The sequence below is a fragment of the Musca domestica genome, unplaced genomic scaffold (genome assembly GCF_030504385.1).
Source record: "Musca domestica strain aabys unplaced genomic scaffold, Musca_domestica.polishedcontigs.V.1.1 15, whole genome shotgun sequence".
NCBI classification, from domain to species: Eukaryota; Metazoa; Arthropoda; class Insecta; order Diptera; family Muscidae; genus Musca; species Musca domestica.
The window spans coordinates 3,344,498-3,372,470 of record NW_026712207.1 but is presented as its reverse complement, the minus strand read 5'-3'; the positions used below and the strand labels follow the sequence as shown (position 1 = coordinate 3,372,470).

The 27,973-nt window shown below is 37.1% G+C and overlaps 3 protein-coding genes across 3 annotated transcripts in view; 1 reads left to right on the top strand and 2 right to left on the bottom strand.

The window, feature by feature from the left end:
- LOC101889094 (eukaryotic translation initiation factor 5B) overlaps positions 1 to 14,892 on the bottom strand; it is a 103,924-nt gene extending 89,032 nt beyond the window's left edge. Inside the window, exon 1 of the mRNA XM_059119532.1 lies at positions 14,380 to 14,892. The gene's annotated coding sequence lies outside the window, so the exon portion shown is untranslated. The remainder of the gene's footprint in view (positions 1 to 14,379) is intronic.
- Positions 866 to 26,660, top strand: LOC101899149 (importin-4). Its single transcript, XM_059119534.1, has 8 exons — positions 866 to 1,173; positions 19,058 to 19,230; positions 19,303 to 20,027; positions 20,093 to 20,502; positions 21,077 to 21,186; positions 21,278 to 22,421; positions 24,253 to 24,473; positions 24,537 to 26,660. Exons 1-8 carry the CDS (start codon positions 1,120 to 1,122, stop codon positions 24,961 to 24,963), a joined length of 3,264 nt encoding a protein of 1,087 aa, XP_058975517.1. The 5' UTR covers positions 866 to 1,119; the 3' UTR covers positions 24,964 to 26,660.
- On the bottom strand, positions 4,607 to 10,006 carry LOC131801222 (uncharacterized protein K02A2.6-like). Its single transcript, XM_059119529.1, has 2 exons — positions 5,208 to 10,006; positions 4,607 to 5,140 (listed from the first exon to the last, which is right to left on the bottom strand). The coding sequence occupies exon 1, from the start codon at positions 9,249 to 9,251 to the stop codon at positions 5,211 to 5,213; it is 4,041 nt and encodes a 1,346-aa protein (XP_058975512.1). The 5' UTR covers positions 9,252 to 10,006; the 3' UTR covers positions 4,607 to 5,140; positions 5,208 to 5,210.
- Positions 26,661 to 27,973: the final 1,313 nt, after the last annotated feature.

Sequence of the window (27,973 nt, the reverse complement as noted above, 5' to 3'; positions counted from 1 at the left end):
GGTCCATAGGAGAGGCCAAGCCGTCAACTGGTTAGGAAAAGATGGGCTTCAAAGCTACTTGACGGGAGTTGATGTACCTTTTAACTAATAATAGTAGAAGTTGGACATTACAAGAACTTTTATCGTTTCTATCCGCCGGGTAAGGGGAATAGTTTCTTATAGTGTTTGGTGGTTGGCTAGACATCTATTTCTTGAGAAAAGGGTTTGAATTTTTTGAATATTAGCACAGTTTAGCAGAGAATTTTTCTCGAAATTGCATCGAAAAATCATCTTGAGTGATGAGGTAAAAAATTCATTGCTCTTGTGCGGGAAAAGTTTTTAGATCGTGTTATTGGCCATTGAGATCTTGTGATATTACACCTTGCAACTACTTTGGATCCACATCAAATACAAGGCCTACCTCAACATTCCATCGTCGATACAAGATCTCGAATATGGAATTCGCAAGACCATGGAGGGCAAAGGACAGCCAAATTGCTATTTGGTTACGCAACATTTCATGAACAAGCGTGCTCGTTATAGTCACCTAACGGCATATCCCTGTCATTATTATAAAAAAAATATTTTCAGCAATTTATTTATTTCATTTGCATTCCTTTATGTAATACAAGACCCTTAATACTTTCAAAAAATATTTTTTTTTCCTTAATACCAAACTGACGCCACTTATTTGCAATACTCTGCCTATTTTTGCATGCTACCGTTATATTTTGTTTGGTACAATCGATTATTCGACATTTCCCCAGTAATCGATTAATTACTATCTCTCTTGCTCCGTTGTGGCCTCTCATTCGTATTTTCTGGCTCCCCTTTGGTGCTCTTTTTCACCATGGCAAGTCGACTTGCGTTCCAACCAATTTCAAATAGAATCAGTCGTTTTTCAATCGTGAAGAGAAAATAACAGACGGCGGGAAAGGTGGAATAGCATTTAGCCGGAGAGAGTTGGGAACAAAGGACACAAGAACAAAAAGGATATTAGCTGTTCGCATCTAATCAAAAGTATTTGCAAATACTTCAAGTAATTGTCAAACGACTTTAAAAAAGTTATTAATTAAAAAACTTCTGGAAAGTTTAACATTTTTTGGTTAAGTTAACAGCCGCAAAAGAAAAATCGAAAAAATGGAGCAAATTATTGCAAATTTATTGTGTGCCGATAATAATTTGATTAAACAGGTAAGTGTGCGAAAGAATCTCTCAATTGTTATTTAAGATTTGTGCAAAAATCCATTGCATTCCTGTGAAATTGGAAAAATGTTCTTTTGAAAACACGTGGGGACTGAAAAATTGATGGCGTTTTCTTTTTTGCAAGTTCTTCTTCTTGCTGTACCTTTTGTGTGTCTTTTATTGCAGTTTCCATGTTATTCGATTTTCTTGCTGTTGCCGTTGCTGCTGCTGTTTGCCTAAAAATTTGCAGTATGCGTGTTGTATTTGTATGACAGGCGGTAGATTGTGTTAGTGTGTGTGAGTTGGGTAAAATGTGTTCGGCGCGAGTTTTATAAGAAAAGATAAAGTGGGTTACCGTCTCTCATGGAATTCGGCCTAAGTAGAGGAATTTATTGTTTGATTTATGGGTATTTCCGCAAGAAAAGGGGGAATTTTATTTGTGCTTTGATGACTATGATGGTGGCATGAAATGTTTACAAATTCTACTGCCTGTGGGTTAAATGTAAATACATACATCATCTGTGTGTGTACATTTGTAAGACATAATTATCTTACTCTAATTACTGACTATAATACTAGATTTGAGAATGATACTTTTTTTCACTTAATAATTAATCATAACAATTTATGTGTTGCAGGGTTAAAGAGGAGGGGTGTGGCAGGCTGGCTGGTCAGTCGGCAACCGACCGCCATTTGGCAACAATTTATGTATAATTTTCTATAAGACATCATTAAATTAATTTCTTTGGAAGATGTTCGCACACACAACTCATCACTAAAAAAATCTTGGAAACATGTGCTTCTTCCATGATTGAGTGACTAATGTAGAAAACATTTGCCACTTTTCTTTTTTGCTAGTTTGCCGGCTGGCGCATGCTATGGTACTTATGAGTGCTATGTCTGTGTTCTGGCGTTTTGTGTTTAATTGAAATTCCTAATAAGACCTAGCCCCAGCATATGTATAAATTTGGATATGAATTAAAAAAATGTTAATTTATGTGTAATGTTGTTGCTATTTTTGGCACATTTTATATCTGTGCGTAGATCATGACATTAAAATATTTTTGGATAAAATGATCAATTTATGTTCGCAGGCATGTGCGTGCACATATTTCTGCAAAATTTAAGTATTCTTTCAAATATGATTGGGTCCAAAGTTGAATAATATCAATAATTTGGACATATCGAAGATCTTCTTTTGGTGAAATTTGTTTTTGTTTTCTATTCCTCGAATATTTATACCCTACACCACATAGTAGTAAGGGTATTATGTCTTTGTGCATTTGTTTGTAACATGGAGAAGGAAGCCAGATAGACCAATAGTTACTTTTGAGGATCTTCATAGAATCACTTTCTGAGTCGATTTGCATGCCAGTACAAAATGCAGGTCGCATATATTATTCGATTGGGATGAAATTTTTCAAACAATATTTGTTGTTTGCCCCTACAGAAATTGGTGATAATCGGATCAGATTTAGCTCCCATATATCTTCAACCAATTTCGCATCAATTGTGCACCAAATGGCCAATATCAGTCCAAATGACCTGCATTTTGGCACATTCGACCGAATTCAGTCTTCAAGCAAGTAAAATACAATTGTTGAAAATCTGTTCAGATATATATAATACGCCATAACTTGGAAATACCTTTGCCAAATTTTATCAAAATCGGCCAAGATTTGGATATAGCTCCCATAAATATCTTCAACCGATTTCGGTTTAATTGTGCACCAAATGACCAATACCAGGCAAAATGACCTGAATTATGGCACATCCGCAAGTAATAAAATGGGCGAAAATTGGTTCAGATATAACTATAGCTCCCATTCGTAATATGACCCCACAACAATGATATTTGGTGCCAAATATCTTATTAAGCTAGGAAATACCTTTGCCAAATTTTTATCGGCATCGGCTAAGATTTGGATATAGCTCCCATAAATATCCTTAATCCGATTTCAGGGTTATTGCGCAAATAATGGCTAATATCAGCCCAAATTGAGTGAATTTCTGGCCGTACATTTCGATTTTGTGGAACTCTGCTTCGAAATATATTTTTTTTTCGTATAATCCTTCTCGAAGTAATATCATGCACTCTGTAGCAATGTTATTTGGTATAAAAATTTAGTGAAAATCGGTTCAGAATGGGACATGCCTACCATATATTAGTTCCCTCTGAAACCAAACTATAACTGCTCTAGAGCCAAATGCTGATAGTTGGTATGATCTACTTCAAATAAATTATTTTCTTACGAAAGCTCTATCAAAAATACATAGTTACTTTTCCTTACTGTTTTTTTTGCATCTCCTTTTGTGCATATTAATTCTATAGTGGAACGTATTTATTTATGGTTTGATGCAGAGTGTGCAGTCATGATTTAATTGCCGTTTATTATAGTTATGGCATTTTGGCAAAATATTCGGCACAAGATACTATACAAAGGTCGAAATATCAAGGGACGAAATCCTGTGGGTGATCGTAATAATTCGTTATTTAATGTTCATTAATGTTACCCTATTGTAATGTTATGTTTTTCTTGATCAGCCATTGGCATTTCTTTTTCTGACTTCTTTTTGTATTAATTCTATAGTGGAACGTATTTTTTTAGGGTTTTGTGCAAGTTAATAAAAAGACTTGTGTGCCTTTTGGTGAGTTAGAATGAACTAACTTCTTTATTCAAATCAAAAACTTATTCTACTTAAACTAAACAAATCAAAATTGCTGACAATACGCTGACACTACACTTCCCATGGTCACGCCACCAGACGTAACACGACTCCATGCTAAGCACACAACAGTCAACCAAGCAAAGCTCACAAAGGCAACATTGTTGCCTGTTAGTTTGGCAGGGATGTGCTAACTACCCCCTCACTTAAGTGAAGGCCGTCCTCGGTCTTCTTTATAGCCATTGCTACGGCAGATTGGAAATCTCGCTGTTCTCTCTTCTTCGCCCTACGCTTAACGAGGCACAATATGGAATAGAGTAATCCGATACTCATAAAAACAACACAACCAACTAATATTGGCCGCACTTTTGCATCTCTTTCAAGTTCGCCAATATATTGTAAGTTTTGCAAGTTCATCTCATGGACAGATGATAAACTTAAAATTTCGCTGTGGTTGTTTATAATAATTGAGGGAAATGATGGTGTTCCTGGTTTCCGCATATCAATGTTGTTTCTATTTACGAACAGCGTACCATTGACAGTCACATTTTTTTCAAAAGTTATTAGGAATGTGCCGTTTATGTTTCTTACATTTTCGGTTGCTTCTTTCACTTCTGCAATAGCGTCATTCACAATGACAATTCCATCATCGATTTCTGCCACTTTTTCAAGATTATTGCTTTGCGTATTACAGTGTGCTGATTTACCCGATATGAGTTGTTGAGCGCAGGTTGACTCTGGCATCAGTTGACAATAGGTTGAAGATATTGCGTGCTTGCAATCTGTTGCTGAATAAGTCTTTCCTTCACAGTCTACCACAGTGTTGGTGTCAGCGAATTGAATAATTTTATTGAAGTGGGGAACTGGGAATAAAGAAATTTTCTGACATGTTCGTATTGGAATGGGATATCTAATGATAAAATGCAAACAAAATTCATTTGATATTACTTTTACTTTAGACAAATACATTAGTTCTGATATGGAAAAATCTGTGTATTGCTCATTGATCTGATTTTTTATAAAAAATTTTAAATCATCCTGGTCCAAAACTGTGGGATTTATAATATTGATTTTAGCCAAAGTTACAGATAAAATTATATTTTGTAATTCCATAAGCAGCATTCTGTTTCTAGCCATTAAAATTTCAAAAAGTTTAACAGTATTGTTATATATCCCGGTCTGTTAGTAAAACAACTGTTGCCTTCAGGTAACTCATAACAACTGAGTGATGGTGTTTATTGCATATGCTTACATCGATAGTAGTTTAGTAGTTACTGAATACGTAACGTATACAACACCTCTCCCCTCTCTTATAACAAAAATAATAAAATGAATTCAATAAAATACTATTAGCTAAAAACTCCGAACACTAATACCTTTCAATCCGTATCGATAACATAATCATTTAGTCGATGAGGTCGCCGTATATTCCTCCTAGGATTCGTTCTTATGTTGACTGCCTCGCCATTCCCTGCTGGCTCTTCAAATCCGATGAATGCTGACCCCGGAGAACTTGGGGGCGTTGCGAAGGACTGATCTCGATTGTCTGACATCACGCATTCGTCTGTTGCTTCTCGTTCCGCATTACTCATACTTGTAGGGTTCTCTCTCTTCTCCAAAGTCAAATCTGATGACTCATAACTAGCACTATGTGTTTCCTCAACTTCGTTATCCAGCTTTACTCTGCCATTAATCTTTCTCAATTGATCAATGTGTCTGTTCCAACACCTACCATCTTCCAGCCTCACTTTGTAATGCAAATCACCAATTCTCTCTCTTACTATTCCAGGCTTCCACTTAAGCTTATCCATATAATCCCGAGCCATTACAGCGTCTCCTACTGCTAACTCTCTTGTAGTTTTTTGTCTTTCGGGGTCTCGGACTTCATTGTTGGGCAGTAGGAGGTCCAATCTGCTTTGTATTTGTCGCCCAAACATTGTCATAGCTGGTGATTTATTCGTGACCGGGTGAATTGCTCGTCGATATGCCAATAAAATTTGATCAATTTTTCGCTGTAACTCCTCCTTACGAGGCATTGCCTTCAACTTGGTCTTGAAAGTTTGTATAAAACGTTCTGCTTGACCATTCGTTGCAGGGTGGTACGGTGCCCCCAACTTATGCATGATACCATTTTGTTTTAAAAACTCTTGAAATTTCGCGCTTTTGAACTGCGTCCCGTGGTCGCTGACTAGAATGTTTGGTATTCCAAATTGCGCAAATATACTTCTACATACTTCGATTGTTGTCTCCGTGGTAATGTCTCGAACTATCCTTACCTCCGGCCATTTACTAAAAGCATCCACCAGTACAAAAAAATATTTGCCCAAAAAGGGACCAGCGTAATCCACATGCACCCTTTCGAAAACTTTCTTCGGAGGTAACCAGCAATGAACCGGTTCTTTCTTTACATCTGGTCGCCCGATCTGGCATTCATAACAGTCAGCAACCGCTTTTTCAATGTCCTTATCTAAATTTTTCCACCAACAATACGCTCTGGCAAGTGACTTCATTTTTGATACACCAAAATGTCCCGAATGTAATTCTTGTATTATTCTAGTTCTCAGCGGTTTTGGCACATACACTCTTATGCCTCTTAATAAGCATCCTTGTTGCAAGCTAAATTCGGATGGGTCGATTCCAAAACTGTCGGCAGGATCACACTTCCGGCCATATGACAAACTGTCTACTAAACGTCTTACTTCCGCATCTTTTTTTGTGGCTTGTCCTAATTCCTTGACGGTGATTGGCAAATTCTCAATTAATTCCATTTCAATTTGATCAATCTCGCTGATTGTTTTGCTGCATTCATTTACAGGAAGCCTCGATAGCGCATCTGCATTCCCATTCTCCTTAGATTTACGCAAACGAATCTTGTAATCAAAAGATTCCAGGAATACTGCGTAATGTTGCATACGCGTTGCAGACAATACCGGTAATCCATTGTCAGGCGCAAAAATCTGTGATATTGCTTTATTGTCGGTAATTAAAGTAAATTCCCTTCCATATACATATTGGAAAAACTTTTTTACCCCGAATATTACTGCGTATGCCTCCTTGTCTACTTGGCTATACCGTCTCTGTGTTGCATTTAAAGTTTGCGATGCAAACTGTATAGGTCTTTCCGTTCCATCGCCAAATTCGTGACTCAATACGGCTCCCACACCCGTAGGGCTCGCATCCACTGCCAATGTTAATTTTTTTCTTGGATCATAATGTGTCAGCACCACCTCTGATCCCACTTGTCTCTTTACTTCTTCGAAAGCCCATTTACATTTAGCATCAAAATTAAATGGAACTTCTTTGTGCAGTAATCGATTTAGAGGGTAAACTATAGAGCTCAAATTTTTTATAAAACGACCATAATAATTCACTAGTCCCAAAAATGATCGAACTTCGTCCTTGGTTGCCGGATATCTCATTTCTTGAATAGCCTTAATCTTGGCTGGTATCTTACGAATTCCTTGTCGATCAATCACATAACCACAATACTCAATACTCTCTCGCAGAAATTCCGACTTAGCAAGATTTATTCGCATATTGTATCGGTCTAATCTTTTTAACACCTCTTCTAACCGGTCTAAGTGTGTCCTCTCATCCTTGGCTGTTATTTTAATGTCATCCAGGAACACCTTAACACCCGGTATATCCGCTAATAACTGCTCCATTAATCTTTGCCACTGAGACGGGGCGCTAGCAACGCCAAACATTAATCTTGTTGGTTGAAATAATCCTTTGTGTGTGCTCAGGGTTAAGAACTTTTGGTCATCTGGATGTACTTCTAACTGCAGATATGCCTTGGACAAGTCAATCTTCGAATATTTTTCACCGCCTGCCATTGTACTAAACAATTCGTCGACTGTAGGCAATGGGTGCTTGTCCACCACTAAGACCGGATTGATCGTTATCTTGTAGTCTCCACAAATTCGTATCTTGTCATCTTTCTTTCTGACCACCACGATTGGTGTAGCCCACTCGCTACGTTCCACTTTTTCCAATAATCCAGCTTTTACTTGGTCATCTAATTCATCTTCCACTCTCTGCAACAGTGGAAAAGGTACTCGTCGCGCCTTCATACATTTCGGAACAGCATCGGTTTTAATATTCAAACGCGCCTGAAACCCCCTAATTTTGCCCACTGACTTCGAAAATAAATTTGGATATTTCTCCAAGATACTCCTTAACTGACCTTCCAAATTCGCCGACTCCTGAATTTTGTTTACGCTTACCGATGACACACTCTTTCCTTTTAACATCTTCAGCCAGTCCAATTTAACTAACCGCAGCCACTCTCTTCCCAGCAATGGTTTCCGATTGGCCCGTACTAAATACATTTTGACTTTTGTTATGTCTTTGGCTCTTACTTTCACCCATATGTATCCCGCGCAATCTATAGGCGTCTTGCAATAACTATAGAGTTCCAAATCTGGTTCATGAATTCGTATTTTCTTCGAAAAATATTTGTACGCATCGGCAAGACTTATGATGGTGACCGGCGCTCCCGTGTCAACTTCAAATGTGATATTACGATCATTTACTTCCAATGTACATAGAATTTTATCCCGTATGCTGGGGCTCTGTCCATTACTTTCCATCTTACACACTTCTTGCTCTGAGTCCTCCTTTCCACTGACTTCGCCGTCAGATATTTGTTTCATTGTAGATCTTGCTTTAAAACACACACGCCTTAAGTGGCCTCTCTTTCTGCAAAAATTGCATACAGAATTTATGTGACGGCAATCGTTTGAATTATGCTTACTGCTGCCACATCTGTCACAGTTTGTATTCAGTTTCGATCTCGCTCTTTGTTCTGTCTCTCTGACTCTTTTCTCCCTCTCTTTTGTCTTTCTCATATTCACCATGTCAACGGCTTCTTGCTGCTTATTCATTTCCTGGAACCCCTTTTCAGCTTGTTCAAACATGTTTGCCAAATGTATTGCATCATCTAATGTTAAATCGTCCTTTTCCAATAACCGGCCTTGAATCTTTCTGTTCCCTATGCCGTACACAAACTGGTTCCTCAGTGCTTTGTCCAGGTATTCACCAAATCCACAGCCCGTTGCTAGATGTCTCAAAGCCACTAAATATTCTGCGGCGGATTCTGTAGGTTCTTGCTTACGTGAGTGGAATTTAAAGTTCAAAAATATTTCATTGGGTTTAGGGTTATAATGCTTCTCCAGCAATTCACAAATATTATCATACTGCAATTCCTCTGGTATCAAGGGTAAAGCCTTGTCACATAGCTTATTATAAGCCTCTGTACCCATGAAATGTAATAGATATTTAGCCTTCATCGCCTCGCTCGTACCAAAAATCGCCAACGCCGTCTCAAATCTTTTCACCCAACGATTCCAGGTTGTAGCCTTTTCATCAAATGGCTCCATTTGAAAATTGCCACGCGGTTTTGGTTCACTCGTCGCCATAATTGTTATATATCCCGGTCTGTTAGTAAAACAACTGTTGCCTTCAGGTAACTCATAACAACTGAGTGATGGTGTTTATTGCATATGCTTACATCGATAGTAGTTTAGTAGTTACTGAATACGTAACGTATACAACAAGTATCAATTTGTTCCTTTCGTTCGGTATTTAAGATTGTGTTTACTGCATTGGTCAACTTTTCTATTTGGATCTGTATTTTCGTATTTATTTCTATTTGTCTGTTGTTGGAATCTACGAGTTGTTTCTCGACAAATTTGACATCCTCCCAGTCATCGGCATCTGGTGTACCGGCAATAACCTTCAGTGCTGTGCCTATAAGATTGATGCTTCTCGCATGCCGATGATGTACGGTGAGTGTTGTTAAAAGAGTATCAATATGCAATACATCGGCCTCCAATATCTTTTTAACATGCGTCTGAGGGAAGATCTGTATTGCGTTTTTTGTATCGTCTAATATCTCGGAATACGTTGTAAGGTTTGTCGTATGTCTTAAGTACCCATATTTGTTCCATATAATCGCGTTCCCGTCCAAAATTGGGATATAATCGGAATGCGAATAATCAATAATCTTTGCAAATGTGAGGTTTATCATAAGAAACAATTGTAGTGTTAGCCTGCGTAAAGAAAAAATAAAAGGTAGGAGAAGAAACATTTAGACATCTTATTGAAAGGATTATCTTAGGTTGTCCTTATGGACCACCCTCCCCTTTATTAGGACAGTTGTCCCCATGTCTGCTTCAACAGTAGCTTCTTCATAAAGTGGGGTCATTTTATTTCCAAGTCTACGATTATTCTTAACAAAGACTTTGTCTCCCACGTTATAAACTTTGTCATAACGACTTTTGTTGAAGTATTGTAACTGCCTGTTTTGCGCGTTACAGATTCGCTCTTTAATCTTTTCTCTTACTTCAGAAGGTGTAGAATGTATCGTATCAATAGGTCTCTCATTCGTGACAGAATGAATTGTCCGGTTATATTCTATGGTCGATTGTAAGATGAGTTCGACAGTGTCATCGATCTTCCTTTCTATTTTTAGGCATCTTGCGATTTCGGCAAGAGTGCTGTGAAATCTCTCTACCTGCCCGTTTGATGTGCTGTGTAGAGGAGGTGAATTGACAATTTCGACATTAAAACTGTTTTTCAGAATTGATCTGATAGTCTCGGAGTTGAAAGACCTCTCATTGTCACAATAGACAATTTTGGTGTTAGGAAAAATATTCATTAATTGGAGAATCGGTTCTCTTATGTCCAGAATTGTTCTGGTGGCTATTGGCTGTACCACTGCGAATTTTGAGAATTTATCCACGCAAGTTAAGAAATGTTTTTTATCAGTTGAATAAATGTCAATATGTAGAATTTCACCGGCATATGAAGGAACTATTGTCTCTCCTATAACATGTTTCTCTGGGTGTCGATTGTATTTAGCTTTTGAACAGGTTTTGCAGTTTGCAACAACCTCATTCGCTATTTTTACCATTTTGGGGAAATAGTATTCCGAAAGGATTTGTTTAACATTCTCTTGAGCTGCCCGATGAGCTCTATTGTGTTCACTTACAACAATTTCTCTCTGATCGCATTGATTGAAGATGTCAGCGACAAATTTACTACAAAATCTGAACTTTGTTGAAGGAAACATTTTAATCAAATCATGTTGAATGTGAGCCAACACAGGTAGGTCGCAATGAATGGCATTTACTACTTCAGTATTGACTGCATCAACAAGTTTAGCCAGTATTTCGTTTTTATCCCCGAATTCTATGATATGTCTCGTTTTGTTTCCGAAAAGTATAAAATTTCGAGTGACGGGAAATTCTGCCTCTTCCAGAATGATTTGGTTGCGGAAACAATTGACCGGTTTGTCTGAGCTTTCCATAGTGTAGGTGTATGACTCCTCACTATGAACTGTTGCCATGTCTGACGAATTTTCGTTCTCTAATGCATAGACGACTTGCCTTGATAGCGCATCTGCAACTTGATTTTCTTTTCCTGGTTTATAATATAAGTTTGCATTATGTTCATCTATAAAAGCTTTCCAGCGCTTAATTTGTGCATTAGGATTACGGTCCGAAACTGAATATGTTAACGGTTGGTGGTCAGTGAAGATGTTAAGAGTCTTCACACCATAAAGGTAATGCCTTAGAGTTTTTAGAGCCCAGACTATTCCTAGAAGTTCCCTTTCGTTTGTGGCGAGATTCAACTCCTTATCCGATAACGCTCTAGAAATCATAGTGATTGGTCTTCCCTCTTGGGATAGAACAGCACCTAGACCACGCCCTGATGCATCAGTAGTAAGGTCGAATGCTTTTTTATAGTCAGGGTACATCAACAAGACGTCTTCTGAACATAGAATATTTTTTAATTTGTAAAATGCATCCAGTTGGGAGGCATTAAGATTGATGATAACCTTTTTGGATTTGGTTGCAGGAATTTTTCCGTTTTCTCCTTTTAAATTATCGGTTAAAGGTTTTGCAATTTTGGCAAAGTCCCTTATAAAACATCGGTAATAGTTCGCTAGCCCAAGAAATGATCTCAAAGCGAACAACGTCGTTGGTTCTGGGAAATTTTGTATGGCACTTATCTTTGATGGTGCCGTTTTTATACCTTCTTTTGATACGACAAAGCCAAGGTATTCAACTTCGGATTTAAAAAAATTTGACTTTTCAATAGAGACTCTCATGTTTGCATCGAGCAGTTTCCTAAGAACACAGTCGATATGTTTTACATGATTCTCTTTGGTTTCTGAAAAAACAATAACGTCATCGACGTAAACATAGCACGTTTTACCAATTTCCTCTCTGAGTATGTCGTCTATAGCTCTTTGAAACATACTCGGAGCGTTCTTTAATCCGAATGGGAGACGGCAAAATTCATACTTCCCGTTGTTTACAGAGAATGCTGTTTTTTCCCTATCTCTTTCTGCGAGAACAATTTGGTGAAACCCGGATTTCAGATCTAAAGTGGTAAAGTACTTTGCTTTACCTAAATTTGATAATATCATTGTTACGTTCGGAACAGGATATTTATCATTAATTGTTTTGGCATTAAGCTTCCGATAATCTATAACAAGACGTTTCTTTCGGTTACCTAGATTGTCGACTCCCTTTTTGTCGACTACCCATACTGGGCTATTAAAAGGTGACCTCGAAGGTCGAATTATACCATCTGCTAACAACTTTTTTATTTCTGAGTTTACAAATTCAGATACCCCCATTGGGTATGGATATAGTTTAGAGTAAATTGGTTCTTCGTTCTCCATGTTAATAGTAGCAACGATATTTGTGTTGTAAGGTAGTGCTTCTTTAGGATCAGCAAAAACCTTCATTCGTTTTTTTAACATTTTCTGAAAATCCGCCTTAACTGCGAAAGGCACATCAATCTTATCAATTTCTATAAAATTAACATCTTTACATTCAAAAAATTCAATAAGTTCAGAGCCAGAATTATGTAGGATGACTCCTTTATTTAGGTCGATGTTTGCATTGATTTGTTTTAATAGGTCTAAGCCCACAATAGCGTCAAATGTTGTTAAAGTTGGCAAAATGAAAAATGTAGAGTTCATGCCGAATAAATTTACAAAACATTTTTGTTTAATAGGTGTTTGTCCATTGACGGAGTGAACCGAGAAAGGAGTACTTACAGGAATTATATGTTTCAGTTCATGGAGAGGCTTTATATAATTTTTCGAAGCCCCTGTGTCAATTAAAAGGCGTATTGGTTTCCCCGCTACTGTCCGCCTTACAAACGGTAGTAGGGACCTTCCTCTAAAAAATTAACATAATCACAATCTTCCTTTAATTCGTCATTTATGTCTTCAAATTCAGAGTGAGCTATGTCACCATATTGTACCGCCTGCTCTTCCGGAATTATTTGATTAACTTTTTGGAATTTTGGGCCCGTACTCCGGTCAGACCCTGCTTGACGCTTAAAAGGTTGTCTGTGAGAATTTCTACCGTTACCATAATTAGTCGGTGATCTGAATTTGGAAGACGTTGGATCCAAGTCCATTTCTTCGGTTTGATCTCTAGGCTGTAAATTAGCATCAGCACCCTTTTCGTAATGTGGGTTTTTGTGTTTATGATAATTTTGTTGGTTATTGTTATAACTATTATCAGACGGTTTTCTTAATGGAAGTTTTTTTGAGGTTTCAGACCTACTCTTTTTTTCATCATTCCTATTTGCAAATGATGTAGCAAAAACGTATCTTTCATGATTCGCCTCCACTTCTTGCGCTAAGGCTAGAGCTGAGGGAAGATCAGCGGCGCGGGCCGCGAAGAGTACATCACAGAGAGGTTTCCTTAATCCGGAAACAAATACTCTGAGTGCGTCTTGTCGGTATTTGTTATTGATGGCTAAAGCTAAATTTCTGTCATAGCTCATAATAGTTTTATTTGTTAACAATGAGAGCTTTCTCTCCACTTCATCATAAAATTGTATCACTGACTGTCCGCCTTGTCTGAGGGTACTTAGTTCCTGTTCGATCAGGTGAATTGGTTGTTTATCTGAGTACGTAAAGTCCAACCTATTTATTATAGCTTTAAAATTTAACACCGTATTGAATGATGCTAATACTGCATCTGCCGGTCCTCTAATTTTATTTCTAATGATACAGACCGCTTGGTAGTGCCTTGAGCTACCATCATATCTTTCAAAAACTTTATACGCGTTATGTGCCGCTTGTCTCCACGACACATAATTTTCTATTTTCCCGTCAAATTCGGGCAAAGATTTAATAACGTCTAGCGACTCATCGCATGTTATTGTTGAAAAAATTTTTACTTCTTCATACGGTTTTACATCTGTTTGTCCTATGGAAATGGACGACAATTTTCTTGATAGATCGTCGACTTTTTTGTCGACTTCTGATTTATGTGTCTGAATCGCTGCACGTACAGCGGATTCTATCAATTTTGAAATTTCGTCCGCGTTCATAATATCTTTTTTTTATAGAAAAGTTGGTATAACACAATCTTAATCACTGCACAGAAATTGAAATATTTTAAATACGCACTATACGAAGTAAAAAAAAAAAATCTCTTGATATTTTCACCTGTTTTTGGACACACAATTTTTTCGACAAATTTTTTTAAATTCAATGAGTAATACACTTACATGACTTTGTTTTATATTATAATATGTTAGTGGATCCTTAGAGCTTCTTAGGGCGTCTTTTCTAGAGTGTAGAGCTTATCCCTTTTGCGTTAGTTGGACGACTTCATACAAAATAGATCCTCCGTTGGGTAGTTTTCGTTCTGGTTTTTGTGTAGACCTTATTCCTTTTGTGCGAGTTGGACGACTTGGGTAGTTTTCGTTCTTGTTTTTGTGTTTGGGTTGGGTCAGAGATTACTTTTTTCAAAGTAAATCCTTTAAATAAACCCGGTTGGGCGCCAGTTAATAAAAAGACTTGTGTGCCTTTTGGTGAGTTAGAATGAACTAACTTCTTTATTCAAATCAAAAACTTATTCTACTTAAACTAAACAAATCAAAATTGCTGACAATACGCTGACACTACACTTCCCATGGTCACGCCACCAGACGTAACACGACTCCATGCTAAGCACACAACAGTCAACCAAGCAAAGCTCACAAAGGCAACATTGTTGCCTGTTAGTTTGGCAGGGATGTGCTAACTTGCATTCGTGATTTTGTTACTTTTTTGAGTTATTTTTGCTGGTGAATGAGGATTTTATAATGAATTAATTTATATAATTAAATTAATATGATTAAAAACTATCTACTAACCTTGGCGGTTAAGTTTTAAAGAATGGAATCAATAAAAAATGAATAACCGGCAAAATATAATGTTCAAAGATTGAAGGGCGTCAAGGGAAGGGCTGAATCACGTAGGTGATGGATTGATTGCAATGTTTCGTTATGACGTATTCATGCAATTCTTGTTATGGCAAGGAAAAATTAAACATTTTCAGCTTTCTTGCACGTGTTTGCGATTTTCTCCTACATATTTTCAATGCAAAACATATCAAGGTCGACGAGGCATATTTAAGTACATTATTAATAAATGATATTTGATAAAATATTAAGTTATTTAGAAAACTTAATATTTTATCAAACCAATTCAATATAAAATATATTTGTTAAACTTTTAGTCGGATAAATGAAGAATTATAAAATATTTCATAAAAATGTTTAGAATATTTCATTCTCCTAAAGCCACTTTTGTCGGTATATGAAGTATTTTATATTATTTCATAAATTTCTTAAAATTTTAACCTTTTACAGGCATTGCACCTATTTGCTGACATTAAATGCTATTGGTCTTATGATATTTATTTAATATTGTTTATGTATTCCCGTTAGACCATATCTAGAAATATTTATGACACCCTTATTCAATTGTAATTTAAATATTTTTCCTCCAGAATGTCACAAGATTTTCTAACAGAGATTTATTTGTTTTCAACCTTTTTTTGTGTTAAAAAAACTAATAAACATATTTTCTAGACTCTTTAGAATGTGTTAATTGCGATGGACATACATATGTGTGACTGTATCTATTTTAAATAAATATTCATTTCCTACTATTAGCCACATTGCACTTTGTTGTCGCATTTCTCTATTTACCATATTTCCGAATAGGGGAAAATAACGTGGTTTTCAACTCTTAGCCATTTTTTTCGTTCTAACTATTTTTTTAGATTTGTGATAAACAATAATAATTTTCTAATAGCCATGTTTTTTTGAATATCAATTTTTCATTTTTTTTTTATAAGCTTTTTGTTTCAAATGCAGTCTCTGATGTTGTTACTAAGCGTCATTGAGTGTGTGTGTGTGTGTGTGTGTGTGTGTGGTGGAGGGGGAGGATAGATTTTTATTTAGAATCAACGTCATCTAGCATTACTTTAAAAAATACCTATATACTATAGGTATTTTCAATGGGCATATCTTGATATGACCTCCACATTTTTATGTAGAGTGTAGCAGCAGCAGCAGCACCGCACCACCACCACCCAACTATTTAGTTCTTTTGCATGTGATAAGAGAATTTCTTTTTGATTTTGGCATTAAATAAACAAGTTTATTGTGTGCAAATTTTATTTCACTTATAGTTTTTACAGTCGGACCTCTATATAATATTGCAATACTAAATATTCCTCTGTTCCATAAATTAAAATAAGCAATTTCGACAATAACAACTGTTAAAATTATTCCAGTGACAGCTCATTTCATTCATTCAAATATAAAAAAATATAAAAATTATGACTTTTGACTTTCTTGCAGTTCTTTTATCTCACCATTTGTATTTTCTACAATGACCGATTTTCACCTTATGATATCGAAACAGGAACAGAGGCATTTGTTAACTTATATTCCAACCCAAAATCTCCCTTTCTAGATGTTCGCCTTAACCTTGTTTGCATGTACGAGATATTTTATAATGTCTAGAATTTTTGTTTGCAATTATAAAAAATACCTTTAATTTTTTTTGGCAAAATCAAAAAAAGAAATATGAAATGTTGCCACGCGGTAATTAGGCAAAGCTACCGCCAACAACACCATAGCCTCCCAGACAAGCTGTATAGACGACCAAATGTTGTGTTCTGTTTTCTTTATTGCTAATATGTTATATTTCACAGGTAATTTATATAGAGCGCGGGATGTGGATGTCTTATCTCTTTATTTATTTCTTTGGATTTGCTTGTCTTGCCCGTCAGCATGCTGCATGCATGCTGTTACTTTCTAAAGAAGCAAAAATAAACGAACGAACGAAGAATGATATGGTGTTTGGCCGATTGATTGCAATATTTCGTTCGCCATGACGTCTCAATGTATTTTGTTATCCATGACACGGGAACATTAAATGAGTTTCGCTTCCGTGGCACATGTTTGCGATTTTTGGATTTTATGGTCTTACGTTTTTTTTTTTATTTCGGAATGATAATAAAAAATGGTTATCACTTTTCATTGGGAAATGATTTTAAAGAATTTTAAGGTAGCCAGAATTTTCCCTGGTATTAGAAGGTGTCGATTTTCAAATCAACTTGGAATGGCAGACACCTGCCGGCTTTTTGAAAGCTATAGAGAAGTTCTTCAAATGAAAAAAAAATTAATTAAAAAATATCGGTCGGTTTTGCCGATAGATGTATACTCTCAGCCAATTTCCGATTATTTAAATACATCTTGATTTTGGTTATGATTATTCAATTGTTGACCCCCTATGGCATAGGTTTCAAAGGAATGGGCCAATATTGTCCATTTCATATCGGACCTAAATAAATACGATATAAATACGTGTTTGGTTTGGACTAGAGATGATGAGAGGAAACAACTGCAACCAACTTTAGGCTGTTGTCATCTCTAAGCCACTCGTCCGATACGCTGTTGAAATTATTCCAGTGTCAGCTCATTATATTGTTTACAAGCGTACAAAAGCATTTTGGTGAGAAGTTTCAAAAAAACAGGTTATTCGTGATAGAATTCAAGCTTGATAATGTGATTTCTTTATATTTGGCCGGAAAACCTGCCAAGTGGTTATCGTTTGAGCGCTCCAGCATTTAAATGTGGATAAATCTTTTGTGTCTCGTACCATTTCTCGTTGACGTGAGTGATACTGGTAGCGTAGCCCGACGTCAAGGACGTTGAAGGAAGAAAACAACATATTGAAATATTTCATTCGGCAAATATTGAAAAATGCTTAAGCCGAGCTCATTTTTCAATATTTGCCGAATGGAATATTGCGATATTGCCATTGAAATTTCCAAAATATGCAAGAACTTACATCACAACAGGAAGAAAATAGACTCAAAAGAGCTAAAGAGTTGTTTCGCTTGGCCGAAGGGGGGAATTGCCTAATTTGGTTTTCTCCGATGAGAAAACATTAGCGCGCCACATATGAATGGTTACAAAATGAGGTTCCTCGCTTCATTTCCAGCGCACAATGGCCACCAAAATCTCCAGATATCAAATCGTTGGACTATTGTGCCAGGAGTATTTTGGAAAGCAAGGTTGGCACTAAAAATACCCAAGTGTCGATCAACTCAAGCAAGCGCTTCGCAGGGAATGAGCCAAAATACCGCAGAGCAACATTCGGGCAGCGTGTGACGGTTTCATTGGCCGTTTGAAGGCCATAATTCGTGCAAAAGTGTGACTCCTTGTGGATGAGGTACCAGAAGAGGGAGTTTGCAGATAAATATCATCTTCATAAAAGATCTGGTGTTAGCAAAAATCTTTGTACGTGTGGAATTTAAAGAGGGCTGGATGCTAATTTTGCTTCTTCGAGAGTTTTCTTGTGAAAATTGTGAACCCCATGTGGGGGAGGAGTTACCATAAGGAATTGTCCGATCTTTACCATCTTTATAACAGATGTTGTGAAGATGGAAATATTGAGATGTACCAAGTCTGAATGGAATCGGATGTTAATTCCGTGTTTTATGAGCTTCATGAATATTCAAAAATGTAACCCTTTGTGGGGGAGGTACTAGACCTCTGGATGGTCTGGCTTTCTATACAAAATCGATGAAGTCCATATTAAAAGTTTATATACATTTAATGATTTGTTGGGTTGTTTGATTAAAAGGTGCGAAGATACACTGGGGTTGGCAGCTGCTTCACTCGGAGACCATTGTATTTATCATAGGAAGAATAAATATGTAGGAGATAGAGATTGAGAACGAAGCAATTTTCGCATGGAAATCCCGATTAGATTTTTGTAAATTAATACTAATCGAATTGTGACCACAATCAAAATTTCCAATCAAATTTCAAAACTGATTAACAAAAATATCACCTTTTTAGTTCGGGACTTTTTATAATTATTTTTCTTTATTTCCAGGCTACTGCTGACTTGCAAGAAGCCTACAAACGTCCTGAAACCATACCCCAACTATGCGACATTGTTGTTTCCAACAAGGAAGCCCAGGTACGCCAGTACTCTGCTGTGCTTTTGAAGAAACGTTTGGGTAAATTGCGTCACTGGCAAATGGTTCCACCAGATCAACAACAAATGTAAGTTCCTTCCGCTTTTGTGTTCCAAAAAATCAGGCTTTTTTCAACGATTATTTCTTTCCCTATTTGCAGCATCAAGCAAGGCATGTTGAACGCCTTGGTCAACGAACAAGAGAAATCCGTACGCAATGCCATTGCTCAATTTGTTGGTGTTTTGGTACGCCATGAAAGCAGCGACAAGCAAGGTGGTGCCTACATGAATGAGGTGTTGAAATTCGTCTATGGCCATTGCAGTTCAGCTGATCCCAAACAAAGTGAATTGGGTTCATCGATCTTTGCCACTCTCACTGATGTGGCTCCCGATCAATTTGTACCCCATATGGAATCGGTTTGTGAAATGTTCACTGCCGCCTTGATGGCCACCGAGGCCAGTGGCAATATGTCATCACCGGTTATTTTCAATATTCTTACTGGCATGACCTATTTGGTGCCCTTCATTTTGGGTCACAATGGTGCCGAACAAACCTATCAGAAGTCTATCCCATTGATCATTAAATCATTGCAAGCTTTTGCCGTTCAACCCGATCCCGATCAATTTGTGCGTGCCTTTGATATTTTGGAAAACATGGCCGATTATACACCCAAATTGTTGACAACGAATATTAAGCCCTTGCTTGATTTCTGTTTGGAGGCATCCAACAACAATCAATTGGATAGTGCTGTGCGTGTCAAGACTGTCTCATACATTGGTTGGTTAGTGCGCCTCAAGAAGAAGTTGATTATCAAGCAGAAATTGGTTGAACCCATTATCCAGGTTGTTTTCAATTTAATGGCCACCGAGCCAGAGGGTGAGGATGGTAAGTAAAATTTATAATTACATTGGATGTCCTTTTCTCACAGTCTCCCTTTTTTGTTTTTACAGATGACGAAGAATACTTTTTGGGTGAGGATAGCTCCAATCCCATGACCACCGCCACCCAAACCATGGACTTGTTGGCATTGAATGTCCCACCAGAGAAATTGATTCCCCCACTATTGCAATTGTTGGAGCCTGCCTTGCAGGGCCAGGATCCCTTGCCTCGTCGTGCTGCCTACCTGAGCATGGCTGTCATTGCCGAGGGCTGCTCCGAAGCCATTTGCAATAAATATTTGGAAACCATGTTGAATATTGTTAAAGTTGGCATTACCGATCCCACGCCATTGGTGCGCAATGCTGCCTTCTTTGCCTTGGGCCAGTTCTCCGAACATTTGCAACCCGATATCACCAAGTTTGCACCACAAATTCTGCCCATTCTTTTTGAATTCTTGCAACAATTGTGCAATGAATTGAGAGTAAGTTTGAGTTTTATGCCTTAATAGACTAGAATTAGTATCTGATATTTTTTAAGAGCACCAACAATTCCAAGTTAGAGGCGCACAAACAACACCCCCTTTCGTTTTGAAATTGGCCCTCCCTCAACTCTTGTTTTTTTTTTTTGTCTACTCCCACAAAACAAATTGGTTTTTAATGCAAAATTTGTCCTTTGGCTCTTTTTTCTTCCCTCTTTTGTCTTCGTTTTTTGATTACAACAATGCTTTTTGTTGTTGTTGTTTGTTTTTATTTTTTTATTTTGTGTTTTGTGAATGCTGCGCATTTTGGTTGGTCGGTCGGTCATCCTCCCATCATTCTTCTAGGCTTTTTGGCCTCAAGCAAATCCATGTGATCAAGCTGCTGGTGGCAACTGGCCCAACACAGCAGCCACAACACCAAAACAAGACTTAAATTCCATACTCTATATGAGCCAATTGCAAATCAAGCGTAAAACGCTTCTAACTAATTATGTAACTACTATTTGTCCTAACTTGTGAAACAAATTCATTTTGAAATTTTTTAAATCTAAAACTGAAATTCTCTATGTTCGTCTAGAGTGGTGGTACTGAACCCAAGCACATTGACCGCATGTTCTATGCCTTGGAGACATTCTGTGAAAACCTGGAGAATGCCTTGGTGCCACATTTGCCTTTGTTGATGGAAAGGTGAGTTTAAATAACATCCCCCAGCTCCCCATAACTCTCCCTATCGAATTCCTTCTAATGGGTCTGTATTTTCTTAACTTTCTCTCTTTAGACTTTTCGAAGCCATGAACCCCAACAACTCGGTGCGCCTACGTGAGCTGTCCCTGAGTGCCATTTCTGCCGCTGCCAATGCTGCCAAGGAAAACATGTTGCCTTATTTCCAACAATTGATTGCCATGCTGCAAACCTATTTGGTCAAGACCGAAAACGAAGATATCTTGGCTTTGCGTTCTCAGGCCATTGACACCCTGGCCTCATTGGCCCGTACCATTGGCAAGCAAAACTTTATGCCATTGGCCACCGATACCATGAACTTCTCACTATCCCTTCTGGAGGAGGCCGATGATCCCGATGTACGTCGTGCCTTGTACAATCTAATTGCTGCCCTTGCCGAGGTGGTCAACGAGGAAATGGCTCCAGTTTATCCCAAAATCATGTCACGTCTCTATGACTCAATTCTCTCCACCGAGGAAGTTATTCCCGAATTCAAGGAAGACGTCATTACGGTGCCCGGTCCTGAAAACGATGAGAACGATGATCGTGAAATTGACATTGAAAATTCCGATGGTGAAGATGATGATTTGGACAACATTGCCGGTTACAGTGTTGAGAACTCCTATTTGGATGAAAAGGAAGAAGCCATCTTGGCCCTGAAAGAATTTGCCCAACACACCGGTGCTGCTTTCATTCCCCACTTGGAGGAATCGTACAAGAATGTCTACAAAATGATTGATCATCCCCAGGAGGATATTCGCAAGGTATCCATTGATGCCTTGGCCACATTCATTATTGCCCTGTTCAAGCAAAACGATGTCCAGGGTGTGGCCAATGCCATTACCATTCTCATCCCCAAAATGGGACAAATTGTACGTGACGATGAAGAGGTCTCTGTTGTGCTGGCCGCTTTGGAAAGTTTCTCGGATTTGTTGAAGGAATTGAAACAATTGGCTTTGGCCGACGATAAGATGTGTGATACCATCTTCACATGCATCAATGATGTTTTGTTGGGCAAGGTCGCCTGTCAGTTTGATGAACCCAATGCCGGTGCTGATGATGAAGAAACCGAGGAGAGTGAATATGAGGAAGCTATTGTTGAGGCAGCTGGTAATTTGTTGCCTTTGTTTGGTCACGCCATGACCCCCGAGAAATTCGCCTTGTACTTTGGCCGCATCTATCCCATCTTCTTGACAAAATTGGTGAGTAGGAAATGCATTTTAGATTCTCATCCAGAAAGGGGAAAGTTTCAAGTGAATTTAGGGAAACGCGTATAATTTTTAGCGGCATTTGAATAACGTGGATAATATTTTTCGTGATATTTGAACGAAATGGACATTTTTTTCGTGACAATTTGATACGGCGTATAAACTGTCCCTGATATTTGGACAATGTGGATAATTTTTTTTGGTAATATTCGGACAGCACGGATAATTTTTCGTGATATTTGGATAACACGGACAATTTTTCTGAAATATTTGGATAATACGGATAATTTTTCTTGACATTTGGATAATTTTTTGTGTCAGTTGGATAACTTGGATAAATTTTCTGAGTCATTTGGATAGCGCGGATAACTTTTTTGGGATATTTGGATAATGTGGATAATTTTTTGAGTCATTTATATAACGTGGAAAATTTTTTGGTAGCATTTGGATATTGTGGATAATTTTCTGTGTCATTTGGATAAGTTGGATCAATTTTCTGGGTCATTTGGATAACGCAGATAAATTTTCTGAGCCATTTGGATAATGTGGATAATTTTTCGTAACATTTGGATAACGTGGATACATTTTTCGAGTAGTTTGGATAATGTGGATAAATTTTCTGAGTCATTTGAAAAACGCGGATAAACTTCCTAAGTCATATGGATAACGCGGATAACTTTTTTGTGACGTTTGGATAATGTGGATAATTTTTCGTGACATTTGGATAACGCGGATAAATTTTCTGTAACATTTGGATAAGTTGGATACATTTTCAGAGTCATTTGGATAACGCGGATGAATTTTTGTGACATTTGATTGGCGCGGATAATTTTTCGTGACAATTGGATAATGTGGATACATTTTTCGAGTAGTTTGGATAATGTGCATAAATTTTCTGAGTCATTTGAAAAACGCGGATAAACTTTCTAAGTCTTACGTATAACGCGGATAACTTTTTCGTGATGTTTGGATAATGTGTATAATTTTTCGTCACATTTGGATAACGCGGATAACATTTTCGTGATGTTTGGATAGCCTGGATAAATTTTTAGAGTCATTTGGGTAACGCGGATAAATTTTCGGTGACATTTGGATAACGCGGATAAACTTCCGAAGTCATTTGGATAACGCGGAAAACTTTTTCATGATGTTTGGATAACCTGGATACATTTTCAGAGTTATTTGGGTAACGTGAATAAATGTTCGGTGACATTTGGATAACGCGGATAAACTTCCTAAGTCATTTGGATAACGCGGATAACTTTTTCGTGATGTTTGGATAACCTAAATACATTTTCAGAGTCATTTGGGTAACGCGGATAAATTTTCTGTGACATTTGGATAACGGGGATAATTTTTTCGTGACATTTGGATAACGGGAAACATTTTTTCGTGTCGTTTGAATAATGTGGATAAAATTTTCTGAGTCATTTGAAACATGCGGATAAACTTCCTGAGTCATACGGATAACGCGGATAACCTTTTCGTGATGTTTGGATAACCTGAATAAATGTTCAGTCATTTGGATAACGCGGATAATTTTTTTAGATAAGTCGGAAACATTTTGCGAGTCATTTGAAAAACGTGGAAAAACTTCCTAAGTCATTTGGATAACGCGGATAACTTTTTCGTGATGTTTGGATAACCTGGATAAATTTTCCATTTGGATAACGCAGATGAATTTTCTGACATTTGAATTTCGATTTATTTTTCCCTGCTATTTTTTTCCCTGCTTCTTCAAATTGTCGATTCAATTTGGATAACTTAAATGCCAATCTGAAATACTAATTTAATTTCTCTCCCTCTCTCTCTCTTCTCTCTTTAGCAAAAAGCCAAGAAGAACGAAGATTTGGAATCCCAAAGAGCTTTTGTCTATGGTGCTTTGGCTGAATGTTTCGATGCCTTGAAACAGAACAGTGCCACCTACTTCGATACATTGTGTCCTATTATGATTCAAGGTCTGTCCGATGAATTCAATCAGGCACGTCAAAATTCGGTGTTTGGTTTGGGAGAATTGGTTCTACACTCTGAGGAGAAATCATTTGAGTAAGTTCAAAATTCCGCTAATTAAAAAACCGACGATAACGTTTTTGTTCACTTTTTTTGCAGAGCTTATCCCCACATCCTGATGGCTTTGTCACAAGCCGTCTCCAAGGAAACCGAACCAGCTGCTTTGGACAACATTTGCGGTGCCATTGCCCGTCTCATTCTGACCAACTGCCAGTTGGTCCCATTGGATCAAGTATTACCCGTTTTCTTGCAACATTTGCCATTGCGTGAAGATTTCGATGAGAATGCCACCGTTTTCAAATGTTTCAAACTTTTGTACATTCAGGCACGCGATCAAATCGCTCCCTCAATGGAACAAATTTTGGCCATTGCCATACATGTGTTGTACAAGAAGGAATTTGTCGATCAAGACACCTGTGACAATGCTGTGGCACTGCTCAAGGAGATCCGCGAAAGCTATCCAGATAAATTCAATGCCGTTGCCAATTCAAATCCAGAAATTGTAAACTTTTTGCAAACTCTGTAAGTGGCCGAAGCGGGAAGATAATGCAAGATCTGTGTTCCAAATCCTGGATGAATGAAGAAATATCACGCCGCCGCCAATCTATCAACATCATCATCATCACCCATCTCTTAAGTATATAAGCGCGCAGAAATTTTCGGAGAAGTAGAAGCCTGTAAATGTTATAGTATTAACTTTTTCTCATGCAATCAACAAACAACTGTCATCATCAAATGAATTCTTTTGTAGTCGTCGTTGTCTTCTTCCAAGTCTTCTTCCTTCTACAAAAGTTGATTGTTTTTCCATCGTCTTTGAAAAACAACAACCCCCAAGAGAGGAGTTGGTATGTCTTTTGTAGCAAGCTGCTGCTCCTGTGCGTAGTCATATATAATATAGTCAGTTATGTTTTTTGGTGGGTTCTGTATTTTTTTGTAAAGGAACCATTAACACCACCACCGCCTCCCCCACTCCATGTTTCTCTTTGCGAGAACCAAAAAAAGACTGTAAACATTTGTTTGAATCGCATAAATCACATTTTATATAAACCTATTTATTGTTGTTATAAACAATTTGCAATGCGATGTTAGGATATTTAATTTGAAAAAGAAAGCTAACAAATTTTGACCACAACATTATACAAACAAACAAAAATTAATTTATTTATTATTAAATAACTTTTTTGCATATCATCAAATCCTTTGGCATATCTGGCATATGTCACCCGGGAGACATTTAATATTTTCCCCCGTTTCGTCTCCCACATATATCCAAGTGATGATATTTGCCGCCTTTTATTGATATTGATTGTATCAAAACAATCTCCTCCTCGCCCCTCCTCACAACATTTTATGACCTTGAGTTTGTTGTACTGCCCAAGTACAGCACCTGGCTGTGATAACTTTATTAACTACTTGTGTGTCAAATTGTTTCCATTCTCTTGAGGCGTGTCAAGAGATTTTTATAAATTCCTCTCGAAATAAAACAAAAAACATCATTGATGATACATTTTTTTAAAAACAATCATCATTAACGAATTCTCCCCTGCTAATTGAAAAAAATACTCCTTGTCGTAGTACCCCCCGGTAATAAAAGATGACTCCCTTCCTTTGTTTTTTTTTTTTAATTTTTATTTTTTTTTCTCTGCTACACTGTCAATATTGAATTTGGTTTTAAGTTATTTTAATTAAAACTTTGCAGTGCTTAGCACAATATATCCCCCCGGCCCTTAACCTAAAATAGGATTCACAAAAATTCCCCTGTTCTCCCCCTCAACCCCCATAAACAGTGTAGTCAAATGGACAATTCCACATGAAACATGCAATCCATTGACCAGTTTTTTTTTTTAATTATTAAAGAATTAAACATTTATTTTTTACTTATATACTATGTTATATATAAAGAAAAAAAAGAAAACCATTTCTTGAAATTGTATGCTTCACCCCTTTTTTTATAAAAAAAATATTGCGTTTAATTTGTGTGTTTTCTATGCCCCCCACAACCGCCCACCCCAAAACAACATGTATATCACAAAGCATGACGATATCAGCCGAGTTAATTGAAATCTAACCATGCTTTAGCTCATAACTTATATATATAAAAAAATTAAAAACATTCTTTGTTATAAAAAATATATATATATATTAATATTATTTTCCATATTTTTTTTAGTATAGAAATTGTGAAAGAAAACAAAATAAAATTTTGAATTTTAAAGAACTTTACTTGTGGTTTGTTTAATTTCTTATGTGAGAAGATATCTTGGCGTTTTAATGAAAATACCTTGGGTCGCATTCTTTTGAAATGAATTCTTATTATTCTTATTATTAGCTGGACACAATCGAAAATTTCGGAAGAAACAAAACAATAAAAAACAAGTGTATGCATTGGAAGCAATGTAGTTGTTGTGGACAAAAAATCCATCACTACAAAAACAAAACGTTGCTGTGAAAAAGATCTGCCAATAGAACTTGAGTCGAACCTGGAGAGTTTCTAGTGTATAATTCGCATATGCTAATTTGCAATAAGTTCGAAATATATACTACTTTCCAGAGAACGGCCCTTGAAAGCCATCATCCACATCAAATATGCCTGATGAGCCGCTTAACCAACGGCGAAACGCGTCGCATAGTGGTGAGTGTGTGATAGTGTCTATCTGGCTTTCCTTTTCACTGCAAATTTCAGATCATTAAGCTCGTCTCGAAAGAGAAAACAAACACTTAAATCATAAAACATATGATCTTCGCCTTAACAAGGCAAAACTCAAAAATATATTAAGTTTGACCGTGCCGAACTTCTAATACCCTCTACCATTAAGTAAAGAAAACATTCATATATTTAGTATCTTTAAACTACAAACTCCAAATTTCACACAAATCTATTAGAAAATGTGGCTTAAATTGTCAAAATACCGAATATTCGAAGGAACCAGACATACATTTCTGTGTCTTAAAAAATAGAAAATATAAAAATCGGAAAATATAAATAGAATTTTATAATCATTAAATTGAATTTTAATACCGAGTTAATAGCCGGGCATAAATGGATTATGTCCGAAAATGTGCCTCCAGACAAACCGTGCGACATCAGAAAATCTAAGATTCAATCCGAAGATGAATGTTGACAACTCTCACAATGAATTTTTCAATAATACCGAAGATCCCCAAACTAATTCAAAGATGTTATAAGAGTGAGTCTCAAAATTCAACGTGGACCAAGATGTTCAATGTTCTGCCAGCGGAGGTAAAACCCATTACGAACTACAAATAGCAATTTTTAGACAAATCCATGGAAAAATGTTGGTTTTACCTACCGAATACCGGATACCGGAAGGTACCGTTATATGGGGACTATACGAAAACATGAACCTATATTTACAATGTTCCTCCATCAAAGATAGAACCCATTACGAACTACTTATAACACTTTTTCGACAAATCCGTTAAAAAAATTGGCAAAAATCATCAAAATACCGAATATTAGGATGTACTCTTATACGGGGTTTAAACGAAAACTTGGACCTATATCTACAATGTTC